General features: G+C 31.0%; 6 protein-coding genes across 6 annotated transcripts; all 6 read left to right on the top strand. All coding sequences in view use genetic code 12, as the record gives it.

Moving 5' to 3' along the window:
- Nucleotides 1-760: 760 nt before the first annotated feature.
- On the top strand, nucleotides 761-1,453 carry CAALFM_C701490WA (uncharacterized protein; the record flags this gene model as incomplete). Its single annotated transcript, XM_716323.1, has 1 exon — nucleotides 761-1,453. The coding sequence occupies one exon, from the start codon at nucleotides 761-763 to the stop codon at nucleotides 1,451-1,453; it is 693 nt and encodes a 230-aa protein (XP_721416.1).
- Nucleotides 1,454-1,995: 542 nt separating this feature from the next.
- Nucleotides 1,996-3,306, top strand: CAALFM_C701500WA (uncharacterized protein; the record flags this gene model as incomplete). The annotated part of the gene is made up of 1 exon (XM_716322.1): nucleotides 1,996-3,306. The coding sequence occupies one exon, from the start codon at nucleotides 1,996-1,998 to the stop codon at nucleotides 3,304-3,306; it is 1,311 nt and encodes a 436-aa protein (XP_721415.1).
- Nucleotides 3,307-5,274: 1,968 nt separating this feature from the next.
- On the top strand, nucleotides 5,275-6,918 carry CAALFM_C701510WA (uncharacterized protein; the record flags this gene model as incomplete). Its single annotated transcript, XM_716321.1, has 1 exon — nucleotides 5,275-6,918. One exon carries the CDS (start codon nucleotides 5,275-5,277, stop codon nucleotides 6,916-6,918), a length of 1,644 nt encoding a protein of 547 aa, XP_721414.1.
- Nucleotides 6,919-8,745: 1,827 nt separating this feature from the next.
- On the top strand, nucleotides 8,746-10,578 carry FLU1 (Flu1p; the record flags this gene model as incomplete). Its single annotated transcript, XM_716320.1, has 1 exon — nucleotides 8,746-10,578. The coding sequence occupies one exon, from the start codon at nucleotides 8,746-8,748 to the stop codon at nucleotides 10,576-10,578; it is 1,833 nt and encodes a 610-aa protein (XP_721413.1).
- A 2,782-nt stretch (nucleotides 10,579-13,360) lies between these two features.
- On the top strand, nucleotides 13,361-14,884 carry ALK6 (Alk6p; the record flags this gene model as incomplete). The annotated part of the gene is made up of 1 exon (XM_716317.1): nucleotides 13,361-14,884. One exon carries the CDS (start codon nucleotides 13,361-13,363, stop codon nucleotides 14,882-14,884), a length of 1,524 nt encoding a protein of 507 aa, XP_721410.1.
- Nucleotides 14,885-17,905: 3,021 nt separating this feature from the next.
- BEM2 (Bem2p) lies at nucleotides 17,906-24,664 on the top strand (the record flags this gene model as incomplete). The annotated part of the gene is made up of 1 exon (XM_716316.1): nucleotides 17,906-24,664. The coding sequence occupies one exon, from the start codon at nucleotides 17,906-17,908 to the stop codon at nucleotides 24,662-24,664; it is 6,759 nt and encodes a 2,252-aa protein (XP_721409.1).
- Between the last annotated feature and the right edge of the window lie 51 nt (nucleotides 24,665-24,715).

Here is a 24,715-nt window from a genome sequence, read left to right on the forward strand (position 1 = left end):
GTAAAACCAGTATAGATTAATATGAATTTGCAAGTTGTCGTTAATGCCATTGGTTGTAAAATTGAAGGGAAACTTGAAATTTGCTCATGGTCGTGTGAGTGTTAAAATTTAGTCGTGTACATGTGTACATGCCTGTTGTTTGAAACCAAAGAAAAAAGAAAATAAAAGTCGTGCACGAATTACAGGTCGCGTTAGTTAGTTAGGTGGTAAGATGGGGAAGTTTCTTGAGATAATTGGGGGGGCGGCTGGCTAAAGTTGATTAATACGAGTACCGTTCAATAATCACGCGTCAAAATTAAAATTAAACAAATAATAAACACTACCAGCATTGCATATACAATAAGTTGAATGAATATTAAGTAAATACTACTAGTCAGTACGCGTTTAATAATATTTGTGGTAAATTCGTCTTCTATCAGCAGATGGAATTTGAAATTTCTTGTTTCTTTTTTTTTTTCAAGTTCTGAGACTCTAAAATTCGCAGCACACATATTACTACACACAATGTATACGTTTGGTAGCAGCGGTGATAATACTACTACTACTTAACTAAAGAAGAATTTTTAATCTTGCAACACTCCTTTTTCTTTCCTCCCACACAAAGTGAACAAAATTTTAATCTTCGCTCTCTCTCTCTCTCTTTTTTTTTTTTTTCACATCTTTCTTTCTTTCTTACTTTTCTTTTTCTTTTCTTTTAGTTTATTCAATACTTTAATACCCACTTCCTACCCCATAACAACAATTAAATTAACTGTTACCTATGGTTGCTTATAGATTACCATCACCTGCTCCTTCTAGTACTAATACTACTAATTGTTTCCCTCATAATAATAAACGGAAAAACAGTTTAACCTTTCATGATGATACCAATACCAATGCCAATGCCAACAATTATGAACATTATATTGATGATGAACGTATAGTGAAAAATTTAACTAAACCTGATCAAATTACTTCGGAAACTGAATGGCCACAATTCATTCATCCCGATGGTGGTATAATAAAAATCACTCCTTGGGGTACATTAAGACAATTTGTTGACCCTAAAACTAATGAAACAATAACAAAATTTGAAGATTGTAGTTTAGAAGATTATTCATTTAAACTGGAATCAATTGAAAAATTATATCAAACTCCAAATACTCCACAATCAATATATCATAATGCTGGACAAGATAATATAATACATACACCTCATAATGGGAATAGAAATTTGAGTGGATTGATAATTAGTCCAGAAAGTGAAGTTGAAGGGTACGTTGTGGATGGTTATAGACAACAACAACAACAACAACAACAACCACAACAACAGCAGCAGCAGCATCAACAATTTCACCAACAACGCGATTGTTTTGTGCCAGAACACGAAAACTATTTTGGAATGACTGATGATACTGTAAAATTAGAAGATGAAATTGATTCTAGTTTTAATATCGATGAAGAAATGTTATAATGATAGGGCGGTTATGCGAATGACCATTAAAAGGAATTATTAGCTAGATTATTGTTTTCCCCAATACAAGTTAGAAGAATGATGGGAGTTGTGGAGTTATTAGACTTGTTTTTTTTTTGTCCCAGTTATGTACTATTAGAAAAAGTTTAAAAGTTTTGTGTGTTTATTATGTTTTTATGTATCAATATTGTTCAATATATACTATACTTATGTGTATATCATAATACGTAGGAAGAGATGTTGTTTGGTACTTGGTATAGATATAGACTGAAGAAGTATTATTCTTTCCGAGTATTCTTTTTTTTTTTTTGTTTTAGACGCGGACGGGATGGTGTCAAGTTCTTCTTTATTTTTTGCTCGTCTAAATTCTATTCTCTAACACGACAATTAACTAACTGACTGCCTGACCCTGGAATCAAAATCAAAAACAAAAACAAACCCAAAAAAAAAAAAAATTGACACACATCAATTTATTAATAAACTACTACTACTACCCTTGATCTGGTTAAACTCTTTCAACTAGCTTAGCTTGTTAGTGAGATATGACTACTGCAACTGCTACCCCCACAGTTATGGCTACCCCTACAACAACTCACCCTACCACGTTAATGTCGACATCAGATGCATTAATTACATTTTCAGATCATATTTTACATCAAATTGATAATTTACAAAAAGTTGAATATAATAAAAAGGGTAGGAAATATCGATTTGTTAATAATACATTCCAAAGGATTCGTCAAGAAGATAAACATTTAATTATTTATCCTGAAGATTTAAATGAAAAATTATCATTTTATTCAGCATTTACTATATTATATAATATTGGTGAAGGAGAAATTTTACAACAATTCCCATCATTTTGTTGTACAATATTAAGTTTAGCATTAGAATTAGAGAAAAATAAATGGTATGAAGTTGAAAATTCTTCAATTATTCATTTTAAAAATGCTAAATATGATCCAAGAGATTTAAAAGATTTAGCTGATGATTATATTCAATGTCATCCTATTGAAAATCATCATATTGAATGGGGGGTTAATTTAATGATTGCTTCAAAATTGAATTTTTTACATACTGATCATCATATTGGAACAAAATTAGAAGGTTATTATATGAAATATTTCATTGAATCTTATTATGGAGAAGAGGCATTATTATCCCATGATGTATTAGTAGCTTTGAAAAGTTGTGTACATTGGGGGAATATAAAGGGGATTTTATATAAATTGGATGTACCTAATATTAAAATTGATGATGAATTGAAAAAATGTTTTGATAATTTCCCTGATCCAATGGAAGAATTGAAATTAAATGTATATGATCGATATCCTAGTGGTACTTCGAAATATTCATTAATCCGTAAAAGTATTGATATTTTGGCCGATTGGGAATTTTCAAAATTGATTCCTACAACAACAAATATTGAATTGGATTGGTTATATAATTTATGTCATGAAATTGAAACTAATCCTATAAAATATCATTTACGTTCTAAAACTAAAGATTTATGTGTTGATCCAATTAATTTATCAGAATTAAATATGAAATTTGGTCCAGCAATAAATCAATTATTAAATTATATTTCTTTAATTATTAATATTTTTAATAATACCGGTGGTGAATTTTTATTACAAAATTCGAAAATTCCTAAATTAACTCCTGATTTAATTAATCAAAATTTGAATTTATATAATAAATTAATTCAAATTAATGAACAAATTGAAATTTATTTATCGAAAAATTGGGATGTTGATGATATAATTATTCGTTTAGATAGTGGTGATTCAAAAAATTCATTATTTACTAAAGTAATGGAAATGAGACAAAAATATATCGATGATTATGAATAGTGTTTGTTTGTGTTTTATATATATATATATTTATACCTGGTTGTATTCATAAATATACAAAAATCCATCACATCACAGCACAGTGTTTCAAAATGTAGACTCATTTCAATAGTCAAGGTACTTTACCACAACACTAGCCACAGATTTAAAATAAAAGTTTAATTTTAAAACTTCTATAGTTTCTGTGAGGGGGTTAAGCCAACCCTCAACGCTATAGTAGCTTAATCTTATTGGCTAGATAAGTTTCTATTCTATGGCAATAATATTTATCAGCAATGAAATACCAAGACATTTTTTTTTTATAGGAGAAATATCTACAAAAAATCACCGAAAAAAAAAAATGGTTCAGGGTCTACACTAATTAGCCAAATACACATAAAGTAAAGGTGTATCTTACTCATGTGGCTAACAGAGTAGTGTTAGAACAGTAACAAGGACATTTTGTTAATTCTCTTGGTCTGATCTAGACAGATTGTCAAATCGATTTCTTAAAGTGTTATATTTTATCTTATTGCATATGCGAATGGGAGGTAAAGTGAAGTAAAGAAAGGAAAGTCTCGGCACTTCCCGGCGTACAGTCGCCCAAAAATTCATTTCTTGTCACACCGCTCCCCTCCTCCCTAAGAACTGGCTACTACCACAAATGGTCATGCGTGCAATTTATGCATATTATTTTTCTTCTTGGGGTATTTCTTCTAGAATCAAAAGACCCCCTAAGTTAGAAGTCTTCTACCATAATTTTCTCCCCCCCCCCCCCACAAAATCACTCTTCTTCTAGATAATAATAAATTTGGACCCATGAACTAAATCTTTGTGGTGGTGGTGAAAACTTGGGGTTAATTTCCTTTTTAACAAGATATAATATCCAAAAAGATTACCTTTGAATAACAATAGCCTTTTAAATACGAAAGACAGTTCTTTTTTTTTTTTGCTTTGCTTTGCAATTGTTGCTATTGTCAATTTTTGTTACTATACCATGTTGCACGATTCTTGATTTTGTGAATTTCTTGGAACTACTGATTGATTGATTGTTGTCGTTGTTTCATGATCAAAAAAAAATCAAATTGTCATCCCATAAATAAAGTATACTAGTACGATGTAATAATGATATGATTTTGTGGGTTAAACCGTATAGGGGAGAGAAGGTTATTAAAAAAATGATAATAATAATTCCAAAGGCTGTACTTCTTGTCTAACTTCTTCCCCCCCCCCCCCTCTCTCGCAAGTACTATTTTACACTTGATTAAGACTGTTGATAATTGTAACTAACCAACCATCTGTGTCTTTCAAAAAACTACTATAGAGGTTTTATAATACTAGGAAATATAACTACATATTTAATTCCTTGTTGTTGGTTATGGTTAAGGTTATACATTTTGTGGAGAATGTAGTACTTAGTCACAACTCTCTGCCAATTTAGACTTTTGTGCGGTGAGTGAGTGAGTGAGTGGGTGGATGGTGCATTCATGCATGTACAAATGAATGAATGTATGAATCAATGAATTAATATTATTTTTAATACTGAAAAATTTTTTCGTGATCTTTCTTTCTTTCGTTCTGATCCTGAAAGTTTATTGGTGGTTTTCATTTTTAATTGATTGCTAATCAATTCAAAAGTTTAATTTTAACCAATATATAATTGCTTTTCAAATAATTGGTTGGTTCGTACTTTATTAGTATATTTCATATTTTAGTTTTCTTGTCAATAGTTAATTAAAATACTAACAAGAAAAATTTTTTTTTTTTTCTTCTTCTTTTTCACTCCCACAAAACCAAAATCAAGTAACAAAGAATTAATTATTTAACTCTTCGGTTTTTTCCCTTTTTCCCCCTGATTTTTTTTCCTTTTTTCCTTTTTTCAACTATCAAAAGTTCCTATTTATATTACTTATACCTTTCTTTTTCATTTTTTCTTTTAATTTTGACATATTCAGCTATTCATTCACTTAATTACTTAGTTGCTTAATCATGTCATTATTTGAAAAGAATACTACCCCAGACCAAAACTTGGGCGAGGACCAAAACCAAAACCAAAACCAAAACCACTCTAACCATTCTATCAACAATGATGGAAATGATGATAAGAAGGATTTCATTTCTCATAAGGAAAACTATTTAGAAGATTCCACATCGCTGGAATTTGATATGGTTGGTTTAGAAGCTAATGATACCATATTACATAATAAAATGAAATTAATTAATGATGCCATTGATGAAATTGGGTTTACTCCTTATCATTTGAAATTATTTTTCTTGAATGGTATGGGTTATTGTACTGATTGTATGTTGACTTATCTTGAAAGTAGTGTCCGTACATTTATTAATTATCAATTTGGTTATAAATTCCCCGTTAGTAATGAATGTTATGCCGGTGGGATGATTTTAGGAGCATTAGTATGGGGGTTTGGAGCTGATTTAATTGGTAGACGATTAGCTTTCAATTTATCATTATTATTAAGTGCTATTTTCACAATCATGACGGGGATGATGGGCAATATGGCATCTTATTGTTTATTTGTATTATTAAGTTCATTTGCTGCTGGTGGGAATTTAGTTTTGGATACTTGTGTCTTTTTGGAATATTTACCTCATAAAGATCAATGGTTATTAACTTTTTTCGCATTCTTTTGGGGGATTGGTCAAACTATTGCTGTTGCATTAGCTTATGCATTTTTACCAAATAATAGTTGTGAATCAGCTGATTATTGTCCATCTCATATCAATCGTGGTTGGAGATATGTGTTTTATACTAATGGATCAATTGTTTTGGCCATGGCCATACTAAGACTCACAGTGGTGAGATTGAAAGAAACTCCTAAATTCTTGGTGGCTAATAATCGTGATGCTGAAGCAGTTGAAGTATTACAAGAAATTGCCCACAAATACAATCGTAAATGTTCACTAACGTTGGAACAATTGTTAGAATGTGGTGAAATTGAAAGTAATGATGACTATAGGAAACATTTCAGTTTTGGTGGGACATTGTCATTAATGTTTCAACATTTGAAAATTTTGTTTGCAACCAAAAAATCAGCTTGGTCAACTTCCTTGTTGTTTTTCTCATGGGCTTGTTTAGGTATTGCTTATCCATTATATTCAGCGTTTTTACCAGAATATTTAGCTACTCGTGGTGCCAATATCTCTGCTGATACCACTAGTGGAGTATATCGAGATTTAGTCATTTCTAATGTGAGTTCAGTTGGTGGTCCCATTATTGCTGGGTTATTATTATATTTATTACCAGTTTTAGGTAGAAAGGGGGTATTGTTTATTGGTGGAGTCACTACCATGGCATTATTATTTGGTTATACTGCCGTGAGAACCAGAGCTCAAAATGTTGGATTAACATCAGCAGTTTATTGTGCCTTGTATATATATTATGGGGTTATGTATGCTTATACCCCAGAAGTTATGCCATCAGCTGCTAGAGCCACTGGGAATTGTTTATGTTTGTTTTTCACAAGAATCTCTACCGCAATGGTCCCCATTATTGCTTGGTATTCTGATACTTCATCGGCAGTACCAATTTGGATTTGTGGTGCTTTAGTTGGTGTCATTGGGATTGTTGCCTTGGCCCTTCCGTTTGAACCAAGTAAACAAAGAGTTGTTTAAATGGGGATATTCACATTATACTGTACATATATGACATTACTACTACTACTACTACTATTACGACTACAATTATATTTATTTATTATTTTTTTTGTTCGTTTTATTTCAAAAAAGTTTATATTTCATTTAAGACAATTAATTGATTGATTGATTTTCTAGATTTTTTAGATATATATATATATAAATATGTATGTACGTTATTTAAATGCTAGACATTTCTTTATTTTTACTTTTTTTCTTTCTCCACAGCCAAATATAGAAAGTCTTTCCAGGATAAAGTGACAAGCAATCTTTGTATTATTAAAGTTAGTAGCCAGGTAGGCTTTTAACCTTTTTTTTTTGGGGGGGGAGGGAATCTCATTGTTACTCCATCCTTTTTGTTGGAGTGAAGTTTTCTGTCACTTTCTAGTTGGTTGGCTGGTTGGTTGGTTCTTTACTATTATTACTACGGAGGTATTACAAACAATGTCTGGAGTTATATACTTTGTGATGAGCGCAAATAATACGAAAATAGAAACAATCGGCTTAAACAACACGGCTACAGGGTTAATAAGTTAATGCATTGAGAACAACAATAGAAGAGAAAATAAATAAAATCCCCTCATTCTATTTCGTATACTAAACTCCGCAAGGATATAAACACCGACCCCAATAAAATTTCATCAAATGACATAGCCCTTTGGGGAAATCATATATCACACATTAAATCTTGACTTGAATATATCAAGCTAAATTAAACAGAAACTAATTTTTGTACATGACAATGCTAGTCGTGTATATGCCAAATATTTAATTGCCGATATTACTGAAAAAAGCAAATTAATAGCCGATGTTTAGTTTAGATGTGTGCATGCGTGTTGGTTGGTTGACGAATAATTTGTAACTTATTTAATCATAATTTTTCACTAAACCTTGACGTCTGATAAGATAAAAGAAGGAGAAGGACCAATGAAAATTAGGTTAGTTATAGCTTTCTTCTTTAGATGATATTATTAGATGATATTACTAATAGTTAATTGAGAATTACAATTGTTGATTAAACTTTTGGTGCAAATAGTTTTCCAAAAACCTTGATGTATGTTTTATGCTTTTAGAGTTTATCCGAAACAGTTGAAATAGAAGTATTTGGATATACTGTCAAAATCAAACTGGTGTGGTAACAAAAGGTGATAATGATGCTGATTACTAATTCATCTATTCGGATTTAATATGAAAAATATGTTCAATAATATCTCCGGTGTGGTTTGTAATTTTGTGTATTGTATGAAGGATGAAGCTCAGCCCTTTTTGCTACTAACCCGACTCTCAACCTAACAATTTATATAACAGAAAGTGAACAACTAAGTAGAATGAAATAAAATAAAAAGAAATAACATCTTACTAGTAATTGTTTTAGTATAAAATTTTTTAGCACATCGGATTTAAACGACAACAACTAATAGAAAATCACACAAACGGGAGGGCGGAAAAGAAAAAATTTTAATTCCTAACATTAACATTAACTTAATCAAGCGAGGATGAAAACAAAACAAAAGCAAAAGCAAAAGCAGAAGCAAAAAAAGGAATTTCTTGTTTCGGCCGGCCCATCGCACGGAAAATAAAACAGCTACTACTACTTCTATTTAGGAATTATAAACCCCCAGTAAGAAAATGAATTTTTTTATTTTTCCGTTTTTTTCCTTTACCCACAGTATATATATATATATATAAACGAATAGTCGTAATTAATTTAAAAAAAAAAATTCTTCGGGGTTTTTTATTCTTCTTTCTAAATTCAATTGGAAAATTCATTATCCATTAGTTCTTTTTTATTAAATTGATAGAACAATGAATAACAATACCAACAGCAATCACAACGATATTGCTCCTGAAGCAACAATCACTCAAAATACTACAACTTCCGTTTCTAATGACGAATTACAACATATAACTAATAACAATAATGTCAATGTACAAAGCTATGTTGGACCTACTGATTCAGTTGAATCCAGTAGTAACACTGCTGATGAAGAAAATGAAATTAATAGTTTTAATGCACAAAATGTCAAAGATTATGAAGCTAATGTTGGTGGTGAATTACCTCCTGATGATGAATTGAGTAGAATAGAATCAAATACTGAATTATCGAGAAGAGCCACCAGAAGTATTATGAATACTGAAAGTTTATTACGTACTGCATCTCAATCGAGTAAACCATTGCCACCAATGGGTGGAGGTAAAGAATATCCTCCAATGCTTGGTTCACGAGATCCTTATGTTGTTGCCTTTGATGGTCCCGATGATCCTGATCATCCTCATAATTATCCAACTTGGAAAAAAATTTTATATTGTGCATCTGTTGGTCTTGCTGCCTTATCGGTATCCATGGGATCAGCAATGTTTTCTCAAGCAAGTGCTGATATAATGCAAATTTATCATATTGGTTGGACTCCAGCAACTTTAACCACGTCATTGTTTGTTTTTGGGTTTGCTTCGGGTCCAGTTATTTATGGTCCATTATCAGAATTATTTGGTAGAAAATTAGTTATGGTTCCTTCATGTTTAGGTTATGTGTGTTTTTCATTTGCCGTGGCAACTGCTAAAGATATTCAAACAATTATGATTTGTCGTTTCTTTGCTGGGTTTATTGGTGCTGCTCCATTGGTTGTGGCTCCTGCCGTTATGGCCGATATGTTTAATAATCGTTATAGAGGTACGGCAATTGCCATTTTCTCCATGTTATTGTTTGGTGGACCTATGCTTGCACCAATTTTGGGAGCATTCACTGTGAAAAATAGTGCTTTGGGTTGGAGATGGACTTCATATTTCTGTGGGATTATTGGTTCCTTGGCATTATTTATGAATACATTCTTATTACAAGAAACTCATCATCCATTGATTTTAACACGTAGAGCTGAAGAATTAAGAAGAAGAACAGGTAATTGGGGGATTTATGCTCCACATGAAGAATTGAAATTAAGTATGAAAGAAATTGTTGAAAATAATATTGCTCGTCCACTTAAAATGCTTTTCACCGAACCAATTTTGTTTTTGGTCAGTCTTTATAATGCTTTTATTTATGGTATGCTTTATTTGTTTTTAACTGCTATTCCATTGATTTTCTTGGGTGAATATCATTTTGTTCAAGGTGTAGCTGAATTACCATATTTGGCCATGTTGATTGGGATTTTGATTGGTGGTGGTATGATTATGTTGTTTGAAAAAAGATACATTAAAGCCATGGAAGATAATGGTGGTAAAATCATCCCCGAAAAAAGATTAGAACCCATGATGGTTGGTGGATTCACATTTGTTATTGGTATTTTCTGGCTTGGTTGGACTGGTAATTACCCACAACATGTCCATTGGATAGTCCCCGTCATTGGTGCTGCATTTGTTGGTAATGGGTTAATGTTGATTTTCTTACCATGTTTCAATTATATTATTGATTGCTACTTGTTATATGCAGCCACTGCCTTGGCTGGTAACACATTTATTAGATCTGCATTTGGGGCTGTTTTCCCACTTTTTGCCAGACAAATGTTTACCAATTTAACAATTAAATGGGCAAGTACACTTTTAGGGTGTATTGGTATTTTACTTTTGCCAATGCCATTTGTTTTCTATTATTATGGTAAATCACTTCGTCATAAATCCAAATTTGCCTTTGTTTTGGAATAGAGAGGCCAAATACCCATTTGTTTATTATTTTTTGGAGAAACAAATGTAATTAATACCCTCCTTGAAAAGAAAGATGAAAAAATTTAAAAACGAACTACAAGCATATATATATATTTATAATATAGAACAATTACTTAATTTTTAATAATATAGACACTTATTTTTTTTTTTTGCATTAACCAGAAGTTATTCTTCATTTTTCATCATGGCCCAATGTATTTACATGATTTGCAGACAAACAATGCATGTTCGGATATAACTTTTTCTGTTCTTCCTTTTGCACGATGTGTTAGGTAACACCGACTAATTCCTACACAACTTTGCTTCTCTTATTTAGATCAATAGAGTGTACTAATCAAATGAACAAATACAAACCTACATAGCCAAACAAAATGCAAAACAATGACACCATATTGAATGGGAATAGCACATAAACAACAACCACACTATTTGTTGATACATTGCACATGCATCACAGACAACTGATAACTGCTCATATATAATTTGTGCCGTACATGTACGAGGGGAGTGAATATATTGTAACAATGATCTTCAATCATAGATATAGATACTTTGTGTGTGGTGTTGTTTTGAATTTGAACAATTTGTTTACATTACGAAAAAAAAAAAAAAACATGAACTTTAATTTGTCGTCATTGTTTGATCACAAATGTAAAGGGAACAACAACAACAACGCTTATGGATTTAACTATAATTGTGGCTTTGATACTTTATGTATAAGAATACTGATATTGACTTTTCAACGAAACTTATTTGATAGAAAATGTTGCTCATGGACAGAGAAACTACCAAATGATCAATTGCCAAGAGTTGCATTCTAAAACTATTTTTTAAAGCTGCAAATTCTATACTTCGATCAAGTCATCACATAACCAGGTTTAACTTTTTTAGCATACTCTTGGTTTCGAGGAAATGGCCACAATATCATTAGTAAAATAAGAGGTACAAATATTGTCACTTTATAGAAGAGCTTATTTTTCCAAAAACAAGGTACAACGGAACTTCAAATCAAACCACACTCACAATCACCAACATCAACATCAACAGCACATGCAGATGATAATAATACAATGAATAAACAATTTCAACACACATATTCCAAATTGACTCTTTGGTAACACTGTTTTTGTTTGTGATTGTCATGTTGAAATAAAAACATGGAAAAAAACGTTTTTTTTAGACCCATGGAAAGTGTAAATGTTGCAAAAAAAAAAAAAAAGAAAAACCCAAGAAGTTTAAAATAAATAATACAGAGTTCCAGAAAATAAGGGAAAACAACAATAGACTCCCCTTGTTTTAGACTTTTTTGTTTCAGTTAATCTTATTTTAACAAAATGATTATTTAAGTAAAACCCGCCTTGATATGTTTGAAAAGAGTTCTATATACGTTGGTAGAAGGTAATTAAAACAACAAACAACCTAACATACTTGCATGGTATAATTTACTAAGCCCTGTTGAAATCGTTATTGATTACAATTTTCAGATGCAAAATTATCTAAGTAATAACAAACAACACCTAATTTGTCTTTACTTGAATAAAGGTATACTTTGGAAGCAATATATCTATGGTAATATGATTTGTTTAAATGATGAGAAGTAATTATACCAAATCACAAACTTGAAAAGTCCTTGTTGAGAATCGAAACAACCTAAGAAAAACAAAAACATCGTAAAATCCGTTACTATTATGTTGGACCATCTTAATGTGAATCATTGAATTGATCTTATTTTCGTAAACAACGTAGCACTTACTGTGGCCAACAACCAAAACAGAATTATACTTTTCATCAAAAACTATATAACAATATCTGAAAAAAAGAGTTAGTTCTTCCTCCTTTAACACTATCAACAATAGTATGTGTATGCGTTATTTTTTCATGTCAATTCGTTTTTTTTTTAAAGTTGAATATCAATCAGTTGTACAGTCAAAACAGAATAAAACGTTGTTCATTGTTGTTGCTGTTGTTGTTGTTATTCTTCTGTTAACTTGATACACGTTGAAAGAAATATCACATTCAAATGCTCCATACACACACGTTTTACATCTTTTAATTTTATTTATAACAAATGACAATTAATATGACATGGCATTAATATTGGAAGGAGAAGAAATTAACTCCGAAGATAATATTAGTTGCAAATTTTTTTTTGCAATAACTCCGAGCAACTCAACGATCTTCTTGTTTTGTTTTGTTTTTTTTTTTTCTTAGTTGTTTCTTTACTCCACACTCCAGTTGTTAGTTAGTCAGTTAAACAACTACTACTAGTAGTAATCTTTCCTTTCCCCTCGCATTTCTCCAATCTCCGCATACATTTAGATGAAATCATCACCACGTGAAATTTTTTTTTTTTTTTTTCAATTTATCAATATAATTATCAACTAGTCAACAGTCAACTATTATAACTCAATTGAAAGTGGAGGAGAAAGAATATAAAAAAAAACCATGTCTTCATATATATTTTATCACTATTGTTTTCATTATTATTATGGTAATGAGAATAAACTATTCAAACTTTATTAAACACAATTTTGAATCAACGTCTCCCCACCAACCTCCTTCTATCCTTTTTCCTAAAAGTATATTCATTCATATCATTCACTACTACTAGCTGTCAACTATTTAAATCAAATTGAATTTCTTCAAATTATTTTAAATCAAGAAAGAATTTTATTCATTCATATCTCTCATTTCTTTTTATTTCATATAAAACATCCTTACATTGAATAATTTCTACCCCCCCACTCCCCTAAATTATTAAATGTTAATTTTATTACCTATTGCTGTTATAGCAGCCAGCATTTATTATATTGCTGAATATTGGAAAAGAGAATCAATAAAACGTAAATATGATTGTCAACCAGTAAAACAAGCACCATTAGTTACATGGTATGATATATTTGGGATTAAAGCCCTTGTTGATAATAGTAATCTAACCAAAAGTGGATATTTTTATCAAGATATTCAACGGAAACTTGATAATCTTGATACAACAACAATGAAAACTACTGCTTTAGGGAAAAATCAAATCATTACTATTGAACCAGAAAATTTCCGGACCATGTGTAGTAGTGCTGATTTGAATAATTGGACCATTGGTACTAGACCAATTGCTTTAAAACCATTATTAGGTAATGGGATTTTTTCAAGTGAAGGAGAAAGTTGGAAACATAGTCGAATTATGTTGAGACCAATTTTTGCTAAAGAACATATTAAACAAATCACGGCTATGGAATCATATATTCAACTGTTAATTAAAGTGATTAAACTTCAACAACAAGGAGAAGGAGAATTTGATTTACAACATTTATTCCATTGTTTTACTATTGATTATGCTACAGATTTTTTATTTGGAGAAAGTTGTGATTGTTTAAAACTGATTCTTGGTGAAACATCAATTTCTACCATGAGTGAAGAAGAAAAATCAAAATTTGCACCTAATTTTGATGTTATGCAATATCATATGACGAAAAGATTAGTATTTGGTTATTTTTCCTTTTTGGTGAATCCACCAGAATTTAAAAATGCGGTCAAACATTTACATGAATTTGTATTCCATTTTGTTGATCGAGCAATTAATTTCACTGATGAAGAATTAAATGATCCAAGTAAAAATTATGTTTTCCTTTATCAATTGGCTAAACAAACAAAAGATCGTAAAGTGATTTTAGATGAATTATTAAGTGTGTTATTAGCCGGTAGAAATACTACTGCTAGTTTATTATCATTTATGTTTTTCGAATTGGCTCAAAATAAACCCGTATGGAATAAATTGAAAAAAGAAATCACTGAACATTTCCCTGATGTTGAATCAATCACTTTTGAAACCATTCATAATTGTGAATATTTACGTTGGTGTATTCATGAATCTTTAAGAATTAATCCTCCAGTACCCATTAATACTAGAACTGCTAATAGAGATACCGTGCTACCAAAAGGTGGTGGAAAGGGAAATAATTATCCAATTTTTGTTAGAAAAGGTGAACAAGTTATTTTCCCATTATTTTCAAGTAATCGTCAAGAAAGATTTTTCGGACCTGAACCAGAAAAATATATTCCTGAAAGATGGGCTAATTTACCTAGAAATGGTGGAGTTGCCTTTGGACCATTTGGAACTGGACCAAGATTATGTTTAGGTCAACAACTTGCTTTAGTTGAAGCAAGTTATGTTACTATTAGACTTTTACAAACTTTTTCTCAATTGGATTCAAACCATACAGAATGTAGAAGACTGGTTGGTGCTACCATGAGATTAATGGATGGATGTCAAGTCACTTTAAAGTGATAAATAAAGGTTTAATAAGTTAATTGCTCCTACAACTATTATTAGTATACTTTTTTTATTTCTTCTTATTTTTTTTTTTTTGATAATTTTGTCTTCCTTTTTTTTATTAGATTTATTATAGCTTTTATATACATGTTTTATTTTTGTCTCTTTTTTATACTCAAGGAGGTGTAGCTGGTTATTTTAAATTAGTTTGTGACAAGGCTTAAGCTAAGAATTGGCTTAATTGAGGCTTTTGATATTGTTATCAAAGTAGTTATTATCAGTGGGTATGAAAAAAAGATTTACACTTTCCCCTTTTTTGACAGTACTATTTTATTTTTTTGTCATTTTAGATTGTGCGTTGATATTTAATTTAGTATTTGAAATAGTCTCCATTGAAAAGTTCTCTCTCTCTGTGTTGTTTTGCAGTTATTTAATGGTTGAAGCTTAGATTTATTATAGGAAACAGGATTATAATTGAGAGTTGTTGACATCGGTTAGACTTATCAATCATTTCAAAACGATTTGTTAATTGCATTATCAATGTTGTCATAATACATAGATAACACAAACAGTTACACCAAAAAACAAAGGGGTTCAGGGGTGAAACCAAAAATGTGACATTTTTTTTTTAAAAAAAAAACATAAAATAAAAAGCTTGTTTGAATTCATTATTGTGTTTGATAATTTAACCAATCTTGATTTGTCTACATAAGTTACTAGTGGTATATTTTTAGAATGGTTTGTAATATTATTACTCAGTAAAGTAATGAAACAATGCCAGCAACTTTTGCGGTTCCCTTTTAAGTGTTTCAGGTTCCTCTTTTGAATATTACGTTTATTTCCTTCTCTTCCTCCTCTTCATAGATTGTCGTTTGTGGTTTCTTTTTTATTTGGTGAAAGTTAAAGTTAGAGTTAAACGAAATTCTTGTTTCTTACCCCTACTACAAAATTATTGTGATTATAATGTTACACGTTAATGAGAAATGTCATTATGCGTTATTGGTTTTTTTTTGTCGTTTACTTTACTTTACTTTATTTTATTTTATGTGCTGCACGTCTAAACCAGAATAAATCAAAAAAGTAATATTAACAGGTTGATTGTTTAATAGTTTCCAACAATAGGAATTCACCCACTAGCTTACATATGACAATCAGCTGACTGACTGACTGACTGACAGGGTACTTGATATAATAAAGAAACGGGAATTGACTGATTGATGGGCTTTGAATTAGATATTGTTGCTAAACAAACTCCAAGTCGAATTGGCGTGTTGCCAAATAATAATGATCAGATATTGAAAATCTACAAGATTACGTTACTAATCAATTAATCAATTACCAAGAATTTTGTTTAATCGATAACGCAAATATCTCCCCCCTCCACCAGCTACCATTCACTAATTGATTGATTGATTCTGTTGCAAAAAAAAAATAATTATCTTCTTACATTATTGCTCAATTTATTAGTCTATACATACACAAGACTTAGCTATTACGAGCACAGGCAAGCGAGAAATAAACTGTCATTTTTGAAACATTTACACGATTGCAGAAATCATTGGGGTGAAAAAATTTATTAGGGTTAAAATACACGTCAATTTACATATTGAAATTGTTTGACTGGTTAGATTTTGATTTAATGTTGATTTTTTGATTTTAAATTACACATGTATTGATTTAACATTCCAGTTTCAATTTCAATTCCATTTCATTCAACTTACTAAAAATATACACAAAATAAAAGAGAAAAAGAGAAGAACTTCCTATCAAATATATATGCTGTTACATGCTAGACGATTTTATTTTTTCAAATCAAGAAACCATTTATCAAGTTGTATAATGGCGTTGTTGTTGTTGTTGAAGAGTTCAACGATTGTTTTAAATTTGGAAAGATTTTAGACGATAATTAATCGCTTTTTTTAATTCTTTCTGTTCTGTTCTGCTTCTTTATCTTTTTTTTTTTTGGTTTTGTCACACTTTGTTTTTATTGTCTTTGTTTCGTTTTTGCTCTTTAGTTATGTCCGCCTTCCATTCCAGTTTTCTCGTCCTCGTCCTTCCCTCCCCTCCTCATTATTATTCCCAATTGGTTATAATTCCACAATAACGAAATTGATAACCAGATGTGTATATACTCTACAGAGACATTATTTAAAAGAGATAGAGAATAGCTAAGAGGATTGGTCCTAATATGAGCATGAGTATTCGTTGTTGTTCTTACTAGTGGTGGATAAAAATAACAATGAATCAAGCATTTCTTATTATTATTTCTTAGTTCTTATTGTTTTAACATTGACAATGAACATTCCTTTTCTTCCATTTGTTTCTGTATGTAAATTTTTGTCATAATTTTGTATTATCTTTTTTGTTGATTGTTATTTTAAAAATAGTTTAGACGTACAGCACTTGAAAAAGCAATAACAGACTATACCATTGCACAATAGATGGATATTAAGACATACACAAAATGGGAACAAATTATTTTTAAAAAAAAATAGGTATGAACGACAGCAACAACAACAAGAAGTAGTAGAAGAAGACTAAGTAGAAGGTAGTTGGTTGTTGTATTTTTTCTTGTTGTTGTTTGTTAATATTTATTATATATTAATGTTATTATGTATTATGTATATTATGTATATTTCATTCTCGTTACTTTTTAATTTTCAACAACTTTTTTTTTTTTTTGATTTTTGATTTTTTTTTTTTTTGGCGACCCGTCTCTCTTACTCTTAATTAAATTTTCTTTCTAAAATTTTAAATCTTAAAATTCTTCCTGGGTTTTTTTAAAAATTTCTTACAACCTGTTCATTCATTTCATTTCATTTTAGTTCAGTTCAGTTCAGTTCACTTCACTTCAATTCAGTTCACTTTATTGATTCATTTATTTAATTGTTTCTTTCTTTCTTTCCTTCCGTCTTTGTTCTTTATAAATCTATTGGGATCTTACAAACATCATATCCATTTTTTTATATTTTTGATTTTTGATTTTTATTATTAATACCTAACAAATATATCAAACTAATATTTTAATCAACCATCATGAGAAAGATTTGGAATAGAAAAGATAAAGATAAACGAAAGAGTGTTTCTCACGATACTAATTCACCAAATATATATTCAAATCATCACTTTGATTCTAATGAACACTTGCCTACACAATCACACCAACAAGGATCGGATCAATATTCTGACCACAATCAGAATCATAATCACAATCACCACCGCAACCACCAACACCAACATCACCACCTTGTCCACACTGAGTCACACGAGGATACAACCAGTTTTGATTATGAAGATATGGCATCCATACACGAACAACCATATTCGTTATCAGATAAACAATCCACAACTAATACATCTACCTTATCATCAACTACTGCTGCTTCTACTTTGGCAACACTGAATAATACTCAACCACATACATATACATCCACATCTACATCTATTAGAGGAGTAGGAGCTACAGGAAATAGTGGTAGTGGTGGTGGTGGCGGTACAACAAAAAAACTCAATTCTCCCCAATTCCAATCGTCAGTTGCACCTAATGTGAAATTGAATTCCTTAATTAAACATGATCATGATACAACTGTTGGAAAACATTCGTGGGTGAATGGTGTTTTCAATGGGACTGAAATCAATGAAAATAATTTGAAATTGTACCGTGCCGAGTTAAAAGGATCACATTTATATCTTTACAAGGCACCAACAAATTTGAATGTCAAGAAGTTTCGATTACAAGAACCTCCTATACCCAAAGAAGTTGAAGCAATGATGAAGAATAATAATGACAGTAGCAGCAGTATCCATAATTTCAATAATAGTTCCACTTCATTAGCTAACAGTAATAGCATTAATGAAAATGTCGTTTCTGATCCTCCTCAACATAATAATGACAATGCAACAATTGAAACTAATGCTTCAACTCTAATTGATACCAAACCATTAGATGTTTCACAAATCAGTAGCCCCATTGTTCAAAATACCCCAACAGCACATCCACCTCCATTGGGGATGCGGAAAAATTCCACCATTGAAACCACAACAATTCCAGTCAATAGAAATGTATTTCATACACCTTATTCTAGTAGTATCCCCAACACACCAGTAACTGCTCCACCTACATTACCCATTACTTCTTCTATAGATATATCAGAGCACAACATTACATATTACAAAGTTGAGGTGCCACATCCAGACTTATTATATGATTTTGATACACATCGATTTTCAGCTCCATTTTTCAAAGATGGGAAAAATTCATTAGAAGCCATTTTCCACTTTTTATTGTTCAATCAAGATCCTTTGGATACCCGTACCATCAACACTATAGTTGATGTTTTGCCTATTTTACCAGATTTTGGGAAAATCATGAAATTTTTCTCTCTTTACGTGCACACTATATTTGAGAAGAAATTTGAGGGCATGACAAACTTGGAATTGGTTGTCTCCAGAGTTTTGCAGGTGTTGCAGAATTTGGAAGAACATTTTGATGGATTTTTATTAAAATCTGACATTGCCCCCTATATTTTGAAAGTATTGGAAATGATCAATCATTACAACATTGAAGATATCACTATTTTCAAAAACAAAATGCTTCAAAAGCAACAAGTGTTGATAGATTTACTCAATAATGATAATTTACCACTTAATGTTCAACCATTCCAAGATTTGAATTCCACTGTGTTTATGAAAGAAATTAATTTGATTGATTTTGCTTATACCATTAGTGAAATTGATTTAAAGTTTTTTAGTAACTGGAACTCTAATATTGACAAATCCTTATTGCTATATTCTTCAATTAGCGATGACACTAATCGAGATTTTTTCTATAAAAAGAACCCTTTAATATTCAATAATGATTATCACATTCATTATTTGTCAAGATTGTTGGTAAATCATTTGTTTGTGGAAAATTCGAGTATGAACATGAGTTCAGCCAATTTGGAAAACAAAGCCAGATTATTGGAAAAATGGATTGATCTAGGATGCTTATTAGATAAATCAGGTAACATGTCATCCTGGTTGGGTATATCATCTGTTATATTATCACAGCCGGTTTTGAGATTAACCAAAATCTGGTCGTTAGTGGCACCAGATTATATTAGATTGTTGAAAAGCGATTGGTCACCTGTCTTGTTTGAGTTGGATAGAAGGTACTTGGTTAATGAGTCTACTATTGATCATGGGAAGTCAACCCATCTAGGAGGTAACGAAGAATCCAGAGATTTGAGCACTAAAGACTCCTATCATATCATGGCACCAAGAGGTTTAGGGAAAATTTATCCTAAGGAAAGAGTGATTCCTTTCTTTGGAGATTTAGTAATCAACAACAGTGGGAACACTACCGATAAGAGTGTTGATATTTATGAACTTGAATCGATATGGAAACGAGTAAATTATTCCTTTGATAGATGGAATGACTATTTGACCAACTTGACCAATTATGATGAAATTATCAAGTACAATGACGATGTTTTACGTCGATATGATTCTATGGGATTTATATTTTCTAATGAGAGCTTAAACCAAGTATTGTTTTTGGGTGCCAATAATAGTGACGAAAGGCAACTTGAAAATCCACCATCACCAATAAAACGTCGAGAAGTAAACAATGATATAAAGAATAAGCTTTTGCGCTTGATTGAATTAAATTGTGATTCGATAAATATGGAGAAAATCATGAAATTATCCATAAACTTGGAACCAGAACTTCCTGAAGCATATTTGGATGCAACCACTTCCATTTCCGTTGCCCCTTCAACACTGCAAGAATCAACATTATTGAAAAGCAATATTAATAGATCTAATTTGTCTGTCAATTCAATTGATTCATCAGGTTCTCTGAATGAGACTCCATTGAGTGAATCTAACCCTGCTTCTCGAATTCCTAGTTTTAATAACAAATTTTTCAAAATTGATTTGGGCAAATATGATGAGTTGATGAAATCAGGTGATAAAAAGGACTCACCACCATTAGATCCATCTGTGAACAAACACAATTTTGTTATTGACAATGAATTGACGTTTAGAATTGATGATTTTATATCTGAATTAGATAATAGCTCTACTAGTTCTGTTACTGGTGGTGGTGCTGTTGGAGCCGGTGGTGGATATGACGATTTTGCCGGAGGGGATGACGATGATGATGTTCCAGGATTGGGTATTGATGTTGATGATATTTTGAATTCTGATAAATTCACAAACTTTCTGATGTCACCAAAAGCTAATAATTCCAAATCTAATAAAAGGAAATTAAGCATGGATGGAAGTATGAAAAAAATTTACAAATTCATCCCTAAATATGCTACCGTTGACAGGTTGATTGACTTGTTGTTGCTTGATTCCAAATATTTCCACCGTGATGTCCACCTTGATTTAACTGAATATAGATTTGTTTTTTTATTAAACTACAATTCATTTATGACAACAAAGGAATTATTAGATAAATTAGCTCACAGGTTTATAAATTCAGGAAACGCGGTGATATCGGTTATGAAAAAGAATTATTTACTCAAAAAATTGAATCATGAATCGGACAAGACGAAAATGGAACCAAATTTTAACCAAGGAAACCCACAATTGGCTATGAATTTCCCAAACTGGAATTTGGATACTGCAGTAGATTTGAATGAGTTGGGAGACGTTGACTATGAATTGTTACTCAAGATCCAGATCAATATATTAAAAGTGTTGATTGTTTTGATAAATAATTTTTACTCCAATTTTTCTTTGGATTTGGCCAACAAGAACATATTAATCAAATTACTCAAATTGTTCAGTAATGAAATTTTACAGTGGTACAATTCAAACAAAATCGATAATACTTTGGAGAAATCATTTGAGAGTTTGGTAACTTATTATAAAAAATTGAAGAAATTGTTTGTGAAAAAAACTTATCGACCAGTTGAAGTGCTGAAATTTGATGAATATTTGATTTCAGAATTTAGATTCAACAATTCACTTCACGAAGTGCCCATGAATAGAAATTTGCCAAGTCATAGAAATGTTCATAAAATTGAAAAGTTTTTGTATAAATTCAACAAATTATTAGCTGTGTTTTACAAGGGAATAAAAACTGAAGATTGGGTTAGGGTATACAAGATTTTGGAAAACTCATTTGAAAAGAATGCCTTGTTAGATTTCAGTTTACAAAAACCTACAGTACTGGATGATCAATTAATAATTTCCAATATATTCAATTTTTTTGAATCTTTAGTCATTCCAGATGAACGTCAATTGTTGTTGAAAAAATTCCCACTTGTTTTCCGTAAATTGTTCAAAGTGTACTTTAAATTCAAAAGTTATTTGTTGGTGCAATTGACTGATTTGAACATAACCACTGATGAAAGATTAGATAGAATGAAAACATTATTGATAATGGCTGAAGTATCGAAATTAAAAATGAGTGATAATCAATTTATTTTTGAAGGTAGTGGTAATATTCCATCATGTATTGAGACAGCAATTATTAATGTGATTTATTCCCCCGAGAGTCGTAAATTTTCGAATTTATGGGTAAGGGCAGCTCAAACATTAACCCATCGTGAAGGGAATTTTGATAGCGTTGAACTGTTATTGCCACCAAATATCACTATCAATGATTTACAATCGACTGAGCCATTATTGCCATGTTTTGGATGGATCATTGAGAATTTGATTGAAACTGATAAATGTCCTTCCTATTTTAAAAATCAAATCAATTTTAACAAGAGATATTTGATTTATAAGTTGATTAGGGAATTAAGTGTGGAAGATTTTGAAGGTGAATCGGGTTCTAATGATTTCACTTTTAATGAATCTCGTGAGTTTGACTTTTTATTGAAATTGGATGAATCATTAGTGAATCAACAAAATCTTAGAGAATTTTCTCCTGTTGACAAAGCTGAAATTTTCCAAAGAATTATGAAAGATCAACATCAAATTTTAGTTGTTGATAATCAAAAGAAACATATTAGAGATTCTAAAAGACTCATTAAGGGTACAAACAATTTATCTATTCGTTCTGCCACCAATAGCAGTTTCAGTAATGTTCATAGTGGAATTAGTGCCAGCACTAGCAACACTACCACTGCTGCCGGCAATACCAATAACAATAACAATAACAATAACAACAACTTCAACAACAACAACAATAATAATGCATTAAGTGGAATGCACAATTTGACGAGAAAAACATCAAATACATCTTTGAAACGTCAATCATTATCATACAAATCAAGCTCATCATCTAGATTCAAAATAAGTGGATTATTTACCAAATCAAGGCCATTTTCTTTAACTGGAAACACATCCACTCCAGAAAGAGTTGTTAATATTGAAGAATTACCAAATCCAGAAGATTCGATCGAACCAAAGCAAAAGCCAGTTGTTGTGATACCTTTAAAAAACAGAAAGATTTTCCCTGTATACCTTATGCCATTGTGTTTTAAAATTGATTCTGAAACAACTAATGATCATTATTTTTTCCAAGCTACAAATGACACTGACTTGAATGAATGGTTAATTAAATTAAATTACGCTAATAGACATTGGTTTTATTCACGTATTCTTAACAACAAAACTACAAACAATAATCTTGTCTTTGGCGTTCCAATTAGTTTTATTTGTGTTAGAGAATTATCTGTTGTTCCGAAATTTTTGGAAGCCATATTCCAAGAAATTGAATCCGAAGGAATCAAAGATGTTGGTATTTATCGTATCAGTTCTTCCATTAGTGAGTTGACTAGTATTAAACAAACGATTGATAGAACAGGTACTATCAATTTCAATGATCGGGGATATGATACTCATGCTTTGACCAGTATTGTCAAATCCTATTTCCGTGAATTACCAGATTCATTAATAACTGATGATGCTATTAGTCAATTTTATGAATTGAAGTTGGAACAAGAAAATAAAAACCAAACCCCAGATCGTGATGCATTTGATTTGAATGCTTATCAAAAAATTTTACATTCATTACCAGTGGTCAATTTCAACACTTTAAAAATTTTGGTAAAGCATTTGAATAAAATCAGTGAACATAAAGAAGTTAATAAAATGACACCATCAAATATTGCTACGGTGATAGGGCCAGCATTAACAGAATCTAGTAATTTGGATATTTTGATTAATAATTTTGGGTTTATGAATTTGGTTTTAGAAAAATTGATTAATAATTATCACGAAGTATTTGATGATAGAGAAGATGAAAAGAAAGACATTGAATCGGATTTAAATCACGCGCAGGGACAAAATTCAGAAACCGAGATTGAAAGTCAACAACAAGAGCAACAGCAAAATCATCAATATGAACAAGAACCTGAACATGAACATCATATTCAAATTCAAGTCAAACCAGAATGTGAACCCCAACGTGAACCTCAACGTGAACAAGAACGCGAACACGAACGTCAACACGAACGTCAACACGAACGTCAACACGAACGTCAACACGAACGTCAACACGAACTTGAACGTGAACAAGAGAACAAACACGAACAAAAACAAAAACAAGAGTATGACTTTGGTATTAAGCATCAGCATGAACATGTTGATGTAAAGGTGGATCTGAAATTGGGAGAAAGACAATATCAACAACAACAACAGCTGGGACTTGGACAAGATAACAATAACACCCCACGCAAGAACAATGTTATCCAAAGTGGTGTTGACCCAAATGATGATGGTGTTCATCATCTTACGAAAGTAGTTTCCGATGACACTACAAGAACCGATAAGACAGTTACAAAACCCAATCAAAATTTCATTGGTCAAGGTTTTGGTAAAGAAGAGGAGCTTAAAGTTCAATTTTGAATATAAAATGTGATTTTCTAAAGCTCACTTTTGTATTTATAGAAAGTGATA

The sequence above is a fragment of the Candida albicans genome, chromosome 7 (assembly GCF_000182965.3).
Source record: "Candida albicans SC5314 chromosome 7, complete sequence".
Classification (NCBI taxonomy): Eukaryota; Fungi; Ascomycota; class Pichiomycetes; order Serinales; family Debaryomycetaceae; genus Candida; species Candida albicans.